Source organism: Ambystoma mexicanum, chromosome 13, assembly GCF_040938575.1.
Source record: "Ambystoma mexicanum isolate Mex_15411 chromosome 13, UKY_AmexF1_1, whole genome shotgun sequence".
NCBI classification, from domain to species: domain Eukaryota; kingdom Metazoa; phylum Chordata; class Amphibia; order Caudata; family Ambystomatidae; genus Ambystoma; species Ambystoma mexicanum.
This window is the reverse complement of record NC_090938.1, coordinates 384,789,382-384,798,409: the sequence shown is the minus strand read 5'-3', so window position 1 is coordinate 384,798,409 and position 9,028 is coordinate 384,789,382. Positions and strand designations below refer to the sequence as shown.

Here is a 9,028-nt window from a genome sequence, read left to right as displayed (position 1 = left end):
CTGAGTGTTACGCCCCGTGTTCCGCCTACTTTTGTTATGTGTGCCGCGCTATGTGCGATTTCGCTGTGGCCGTGGCGCACGCCGTTAGATCACCTGTGCGCCGACGTGCGCCACACACGTTTTCAGCGCACATCCAATATTTTTCTCGCGCACGGACTTCCATGAATCGATGTGCGCTGGTTTCCCTGCGATTTTCGCACTTGCACTGCGATTTTCGCTCTTTCACTGCGAATCGCACGTTTGCGCCGAAATTTTTGGCGCACATTAATTCCATGAATCGGCCGGTAAGTGTTCATTACTCAGAAATGTGTCAGGAGCATTTTGAACATATACTTTATATCTGGGGCATCTATTTAAATGTTTTGTGTTTTGATATGTTATACATGGCGCATGTCTTTAATACATACTGGGTTATTGGAAGGTATGAGCAGTGGACTACCAATTAAAAAAAAAAAAGTGACCTTAGTAAACCTCTACTGTGCGGATGAATGAGAGTAGTCGCTCACTGCAGGGAGTTGTTGTGTACTTTCTTTGCTGATGCACAGTGAAGGTATATGCTCTCCCCTATCTCTATTCCTACCACAGCCCCTGCTGAGGTGGTCCTGGACACTCCCTGGGGTGGAGGGAGGGCCCTGGAGAAAGGGGTGATAAGAATCACGTGACTCTGGGATTGCAGTTGATAGACAAGCAATTGCTGAATGCGATGAGCCATGTTAGCAAAGTTCCAGTGCAATACTCCCACAAATTGATTCAGTTAAAATATGTACACCAATATTACCACACAATGAAACAAATGGCGCTATTCAAGTTGTATAAAATATTAGAATGTCCAAGATGACAAATGAGAGCAGCTGCTTTTTTACATATGTCCTGCGTATGCCCCTTAATCAAAAGTTCTGGGTTCCTATGTGTTCAAGTCGCCAGGAAATACTCAATCTGGGCATTAATAGATCACTGAAAAGTTGCTTACTGGGCTGTGCCACTGGCTTGAACAAAAAGGACACTAAATGTGTGGGTATAGCATTTTTACTAGCAAAAGCGCTGATTGCAAAATCGTGAACGAGCGACACAATGCCCATGATTGGTGCCTCGATGACAAACTTGCTGTGGTGTAACAAACAGGAAAGCATACAATGAGTCACTGCAGCTCTGGCTGCACACTCTCATGACTCTTGGGGAAAATTGCAGAACTATCTTACTAAGCAGTCCCAATTGAGATATGTAAAATTGCTGTTATTCCCATTTATACCACACTGTGTTCACTGTGTAGCTTACCATCTAACCCACATCCGTTGACTTGAAACTGCATGATATGCACTTATGATATATTAGTTTCAGACATGTTTATCATGTGTTATTGGTTATTGGTTGATAATAACACAATATAAAACTTAAATAAATGTTGAAAAGCAGACTTGTTATCTTTGACAGTACTTGTTTAGAATGGCTTTACAGACGTAACAGTGCGGCAATCAGACACAGCTCTTTAATCAACAGCAGAATAAAACATGTTTGTAATTTGGCTATCACTGAATCAAAATAAACCACCAACACATTCTAAATTTTCATTGTCTGGAAGTTGTGGCATCTTCCAGTTTAATATACGGCATCAACGATGGGGCACCTTAAAATGTATCAGTGACTCATGTCATGCTTCATTTATTTTCATCTATGACGAGACATCCAAAAATGCATTATAGCAATGGCAAAGCATTCTCCAAGTTACATAACAATTCCAATATATTCAGAAGTTTTTTATATTGAGCGGAAATTATCCTTAATTGTACTTTATGACGAGACACCTTCCAATGCATTAGGTCGATGACAAGAGCCATCTAGATCTGGAAAGAAACACAAAGATTGTTTCTAAAGAGACATGGAGGTTTCTGCCTCTGAAAATCTAAGCTGGGGTCAGAGTCAGTTAACACATATGCATCATATGTGAATAAGTGCACAATGTGGGCTTTCAGAAGCATGAACCAGATTGTGTTAAATCTTCCCTCCATTTGTTAAACTGTGTGCAGGCTAGAGCTTCTGAAATATGTACTGATCTTCAGAGGCGGGAGATGGCTCCTCCAGCAGCAACAATGTTCTCACCAATGATGTAGGAGGCATCCGGTGAGCAGAGAAACGAGACAATACCACCATAGTCCTTGGCCTCTCCCAATCTAAGGGGAAACAAAATAACAAAAATGAACAGGGTGCGCATGCGGCGAGTGGCTCAGGCAGTCCTAAAGATGATGTATGCACCTGAGCCCCCACCACTGAGATCAGTTTAGCAACGATGGGCTCTTTATTCCTCTGCCCAACCTCTGCATCTTTTGATCCCTAGGTCTGTACCAAGAACTCAGACTGTTTGTTGTCTGACCCATACAGTAACACAGGTGATATTCATTGTCTGACCCATACAGTAACACATGTGATATTCATTGTAATGTCATGCCAATCCCTAGAATCCATCCAATCCTTCAGGCAACAGTCTGTTTCCCCCTGCTGTAATTCCTCTAGCCCAAACTGCCCGCTGGGTATCCTGCTTCATGCTCCTACTCCTCTCCAACCAAAAAGGTGCTACGATACTTGCATCGCTGTGCCAATCCAGTCCTAGAGGTGACAGGCTCTGTACCCCTGTGACAATCCCCTGAGCCATTCAGCATCACAGGTAATCATTCTCTATACTCCTTTATCTATTCCCTGAGTCCATCAAGATTTAGCTGTAACAAACACTGTATCCGGAGACATCCAATCTTGGAAGGAAGAGTCACTTTATCGCTTTGTCAATCTCCTTACCTCATCTGTTATTGCACAGTTTCTAGATATGCCACAAAGTGTGGATGTGTGCCACTGGCAAGTATTGGAGGCAAAAGGTGGACTTTACTAGAGAACATAACTTTCGATATTTTTAAGTAGAATTGAAATATGTGGCTTGCTGGACAACATCTGATAGAATTGCTGACACTCTTTCTTAAGAACAAACTGAAAAGTCAGGCATCATTTACCTGGAGACATTGTTTGCTTTACACCAATTTTCCCTAAACTGCTCATCTTGCCACAACTGTTAAAGAAAGAGAAAGGGTCACATGTTAGTAGGCTCTTAGGGCAGTCAATACCACTGTCTTTCCCTAGCATCTAACCAACCAGAGGGAGAAACAGAAAATCAATTAATAATATATTTAGAGAATATGTATTTATCACAGAGTGGTTGCAACAAAGAAACCTTCCACTCTATGCAAATCAAAAAATACAATCTTGGCTGTGCAGTACATTTTTTTCAAATCAATTTCTTAATACAATTTAACAAGTTCACAATTGAAACAATAACAGAAATGTATTACATAATTAATTTGAATATAAATGACTTTATTGATTTACAAATTATTTAGAAACACAGTTACAGACTTCCTTCCCTTAATGCTTCACATTAAGTATAAATATTTTATTTACATTTCATTTTACACATAAATAACAGGAACAGTCAGAGCCACTCATTTTCTTCTGTATGCCACATAATTAAATAAAAACAAAATTTAATTGAAAAACCTACTACCCATCTGCTCAGAATTTTTAAAAAATATGTCTGCATATCTCTCTACTAAGGAAGGATTACTATACATTCTGTTGATTACTCTAGATTTGAGACATGATTATTGTTAGTATTCCAAACCCATAGCTGAAGCATTTACTTAACATTCCTTAGGAGTATATGCGGTCAAATAAACATCTTAAAGTCAAAATCAATATTGCATATAAAATGTTTGCAAGTTATCATAAAGTTATGCACATTTCCTCCTGCATCCTTGCACTTAAACTTTAGTAACTCTTTTAAGACCGAATATAGGTAGACACCCTCTGCAAATTGTATCTTAACGTGTGTTCTGATCACATAGCCAGCATAAATCATCTGTATAATGAAATAAGCTTCATTTCTATTTGTAAATATACGAGATTGTTGCCTAATTGCTTACCGGCCGTAAAGTATTGACAGTTGTAATTGCTGGGGATAGGCAGTTCTCAATGGTAGCATAGAGAAAACCCTGTACTTCTTATCAAACTTCTGAATTTTCCTACCAACGGGTATACTTTTGTTTCAATAGATTGGAGGGTCATATTGTCCTGGAATCTGTCAAAAATCGGGTATTCCAATGACATGCCTCTCGCACTTTCTCTAGTGCCTTATGTTGTACATACCAGTTGTTACTTGTTAGTATTTTTTTTCAGGGTAAAACACATCACAGAGGTCTTTTTTCATTGATCTCCAAATCATGATCTCTCATGTATTTATCACAGACCATTAAGGATCGTTGTAAACCCACCGCTGTTTGTCTGCGTAGGCTAGCCATGACACATTTTTTCCTGCTATTTTGGGATGAAAATTCCTGATGTTATCCAATTCGCCCCCCAAATCTGTAAGATATAAATCAAACAACATTAGCACAAGGACACAGCCTTGCTTTAACCTACGATTCGTCTGAATATGGTCAGAATAAAAATCAATTTTGACTTAGCCTAATCCCGAGTACAATATCTTTGTGCAGGAGCATTAACAATTTAAGAAGTCCCTCTGGTTTACCCAAATTATGCAATTTCTTCCAGTGAGCGGAACGGTTTACCCTATTAAAAGCCGCCGTAAGATCTAAATAGGCGATATAGACTGTCACAATTTTAGCATTCATTGCCGCCTGACTAATAATACATTGTAAAATAAAGATATTAATATTAGTGCCCATCCCTAAATCCTTTTTGTTGTATAGACAATATTTATTTTACTCTCGCATAACTCTCAATTTGTTTTAAAAGTAGCATGACAAAAACTTTACCCATAATGTCTAACAGGCTGATGGGCCTGTAATTATTTGGATTCTCACGAGAGCCTTCCCTATAAATAGAAATTATATTCTACTCAACCCAAGTAGTCGGCAAGCTGAATTCTTGTATCATTTTCCCATACAGTATGTTTAGAATTTTGGCCCACTTTGGGAATTTGCTTTCAAGACTACATTTGCTAGGCCTTCCAGGCCAGGAGCTCTGCGTTTTTTACTTTTCCGAATGTCCCCTTCATAATAATATAAATAACTAGAACTACGATCAAAAGCTTACATTTATATAAACGATACTGCTTTTGCTCCAGACTCAAACTCTTCCCCCAAATGACCAGTAATTCTTCCAACTATGTACACCTCCCTTCAAATGCTCCCAGATTATCCACCTTTGATCCTTCCTACATTCTCGCATCCATCCATCAATAAATATGAACATTTCTTTTGCTGGTCCCTCACGGCGTAGCCACACCTACAATTTCATCCACATTTTTCCACATCAATCCACATCAATCCACATGTACATGCTGCAGCTGTCTGTATAACAGCACATGTGCCCTGCTCCCATCCATGAGCAGATGACCCACACCTGTATTGTTGTCACTGGGAGCCCCCAGCCATAATAGGGACGTATCCTCTCAAGGGATGGTACAGAATCAGGTTCTTCAGAACTTTGAGAGCTTAGAAATCTAAATTAAGAAGCCTGAAAGTGATGGCACTGCCCACTCCTAGGCTCTGCTCTCTTCTCCCCAATCAACTCCTAACAGATTAGTCTTCTTTTCGGCCTGAGAGTGAACACTATGTTATGGTCAGGTGGACTTTAGGGGTGAGAGATGGCTGTATGAGTAATTCCAATGAGATATTTGTATTTGTTCTTGCGTCCCAGCGCCACCACTCCTAAAAATTAGCAGTTTCCCAAGCATGAATTTTAGACAAAGGGGGGCGTCTGATATCCATAATGATTTCGCTAAAATGTTGTCTGTCCACACTGAGCGTTGGGTCGCGATCTAGTATTCTACACAGAGGGCCTCATTACAAGTTTGGTGGTGTCCACCGGTAAATCCGGCGGGATACCACCAAACGGAATTAACCTTACCAGCACTTGGTCTGCCGGAATGACCTGTAGATTGGAAGTGTCAGTAAGGGTTGTTACTCCCCATTCCATGTAGTGCCATAGGACTCCATGGGGGGAGTTGCTGGTATTACCGTCACTGGTAATACGAGCAATGTTTGCTGGTGGAATGGCAGAAATGCCTCCAGCTCTTGACTGGAGGTAATTCCGGTTTGCCCACTGGCAAACTTTGATTTTGACAGTGCGAAAACATGCCATGATATGGAATTACTGCCACGTTAATTCCACACCAGCTAACTCCTAATGATAATGATAATTATGTGTTATTTATATAGCGCCTTAATCCAAAGCGCTTTACAGAGCACATATTTACATACAATATCACCCAACCAAAATTGGTACTCATTTATTGACCTCGGAAGGATGAAAGGCTGAGTTGGCCTTGCCGAGATTCGAACCTGCGACCTGCAGATCACGCTCAGATCACAGCAGTGAGCGCTCAACCCGCTGAGCTATCTTACCAGCTAATGAGACCCTTAGTGCTTATGTGAAGGTTGCCCAAGGTGGGAGATTTCAATACGCTATAATCTCATTTTGGCCATGCATATAAAAAGTAATAGAGGCTCCTTTGACCCTAAAATCATGATAACAAATATCATTTGAAGAGAGGATACCCAGAAGCGAGGGACTGTTAAAGATGTAAGAAACTATCCAGCGACCTAGCAAAGTGTTTACTGCTTCTTTGACTGAGCCGAACAAAGACATTTCCTGGTGTCAATTATACTTGGCCAATAAACAAAATATGATTTTAAAAGACATTACTCTTAAAACAGCATAATGCTCCTCGGCTGAGAGAACTTGCAGCTTGCTTATCTCACAAGATGAAGTGAACGGCACAAGGAAGAACATTTCTAATGTATCTAAATTTGCATCAGCTTAACTTGTGTCATGATACCTAGTGGGGATCAATGGGATGCATAGATCAAGATGACAGTTTAAAGGGGTGTTATTTGTAAGTAACTAGAGAAAAGGGGTTCAAGTCAGATAGATAACAGGATATCTCCTTCTCGGCATGAAATAACTGCAAACAAAATAGAAGGATAGCTTGTCCTTGGCTTGAAAACAAGTAATCAATAAGTCACTGGGCCTCATTATGACTTTGGAGGCAGCCATGCCCTTAATAAGGGCATGGCTGCCTCCAAAACCGTGTCCGGGTCTGGGTTCCCCGAATGGGGAATTACCGGGCCATTCCGAGTTTGGAGGGCCCGGTAATTCCTCCTTCAGGGAACCCGGGCCCGGACCTTCCCCATTCCCATTTGAGCCCCCATAGGGCTCAATGGGAATGGGCGTGGGAGCTAACAACGGGCCGATTACGACCGGCCTGTTGTTAGCTCCCTAGTGCCCTCGCGGGACCCCGTAAGGACGTCTGGTAAACTAGACGTCTACATCGGGTCCCGCGAGGGAACCTCGTAATATTGCGGAATGGGTTTAACGGGTCCGCCACCATTAGCGGCACCCGCTTAACCCATTCCGCAATACTTATAATGAGGGCCACTGTCTGGAATGAACAGTCTTAAAGTCTGAGTGCCCCCAGCCTGGCAATCCACGGGGGATGATAATCTTTCACAATTGCATGTGTCTTTAAGTGTCCTCAGCACTTCTTTCCACCAGTCCAGCAGTTATTGTTGTTTTCTTCTCTACTGACCCTTGATACGGTTGTCCACGAGGTGCACATTGACGTATTCCAGATATCTGCAACCACTGGTAGGAGGGCGTGGGTCACTAAATTAGTCTCTGCACAGTCTTTGGCAAGTGGGCTGGGGTCTCAAAGTGAGGAGCTTTTGACTCCAGCTCTGGTGCTTGCTGACTACTCAGCCTGACTGTCCTCCTGACACCTCTGGTAAACACATACCCTGAAGAAGTTTCTGCTCTTCTCTCACTAATTATTCCTCATTTATTCTGTACTCCTACCACCACCTTGATGTCCTGCCACTTGCTTCCACCTCCTCATGCCTATTTATTTATTTTTATTTATTGGACATTTGTATGGCGCCTAGACACAAGTGTTTCCAGGCACCATAAGACAAGTTGGGGGGTCGGGGGGCACAGGAAATAAAGTAGAGCAACAAAACAGTTATATTGACTTTGTGACAATCCTACCGTGCAAATACAAGATGAGGTGAAAAGTACAGGGGGGAGGGCGAGGGAGAAGTGCAGGAGTGGGGTGCTCAAAGCGAAGGGGTGAGCAAGTGCTGGAGATGGGGGTAGTCAAGACAGCAAGTGCCAGGGGAAGGAGAGGGGGAAGGGAGGATAAGTGCAGTGGACAGGATGGACCAGGTTACGGCTGGTCTAGGAAAGGGTGCCCAAGGGCAAGATCTGGCAGGGATGCTGGGGGGACTGGTGAGGAGTGGTCTGGCCCCTGTATGACTCTCAAGGGACCAGGCCTCAGTCACAGCAGGAGAAGGAACATTAGCACAGGAGGGGGAGCGGGAAGGAAGAGGAGAAAAGGAAAGTCTTGAGGAGTGTCCAGAACTTAAGAAGAGCCGCCTCAAGTATGAGGTGGGCAGGGAGGAACCAGCCAAGGAAAGGGATACCTCCCACACTCTGCTTGGAGAAACGTTTGACCTGCAGATTGTTGGAGCCAGAGGACTGAAGGACTGTAGCAGGGAGGTATTTAGGGAGGGAAAGCTGGATGTAGAGAGTTCCCAGGCCCCAGACAGCCTTGTGGATGATGCAATGGCTCTTGAATTTGATCCTTGATGTCACTGGGAGCCAGTTGAGAGATTTTAGAGCTGGAGAGATGGTGTCCCTTGGGCACGAGGCCAAGGATATGTCTCACAGTCCTATTCTGAATTAGTTGAAGGGGGCAAAGGGAGGAAAGAAGCAGATTGAGGAAGAGACTGTTGCAGTAGTCCAGCCTTGAGAGAACCAGGGCTCTGGAGACATTGAGCTTCTGGTGGAAGGTGAGGAAAGGTAGAATGCCTCTGCAGAGGCGGAGTTGAAAGTTGGGCTTCTTGTTAACATGTGTGATGTGTTGAGAGAAAGAGAGAGAGGAGTCAAAGATGATCCCGATATGTTTTGCCGCACCGGTGGGTGATGGGAGTGGGCCCAAGGAGGTGGCCATAGAGGAGGGGGAACAAGG

The 9,028-nt window shown here is 42.9% G+C and overlaps 1 protein-coding gene across 5 annotated transcripts in view; it reads right to left on the bottom strand.

Moving 5' to 3' along the window:
* Positions 1-1,467: 1,467 nt before the first annotated feature.
* The window catches only part of LOC138521240 (dehydrogenase/reductase SDR family member 4-like), a 257,133-nt gene continuing 249,572 nt past the window's right edge, over positions 1,468-9,028 (bottom strand). For 3 of the 5 annotated variants that reach the window (XM_069633931.1, XM_069633932.1, XM_069633933.1), the window contains exons 8-9: positions 2,997-3,052; positions 1,468-2,168 (exon numbers count right to left, since the gene is read on the bottom strand). In XM_069633931.1, the coding sequence (XP_069490032.1) occupies positions 2,054-2,168; positions 2,997-3,052 (171 nt within the window). In that variant the 3' untranslated portion in view covers positions 1,468-2,053. Of the gene's footprint in view, positions 2,169-2,996; positions 3,053-4,310; positions 4,402-9,028 lie in introns of all 5 variants that reach the window. The other 2 variants (XR_011282982.1, XR_011282983.1) reach the window with 2 other exon arrangements.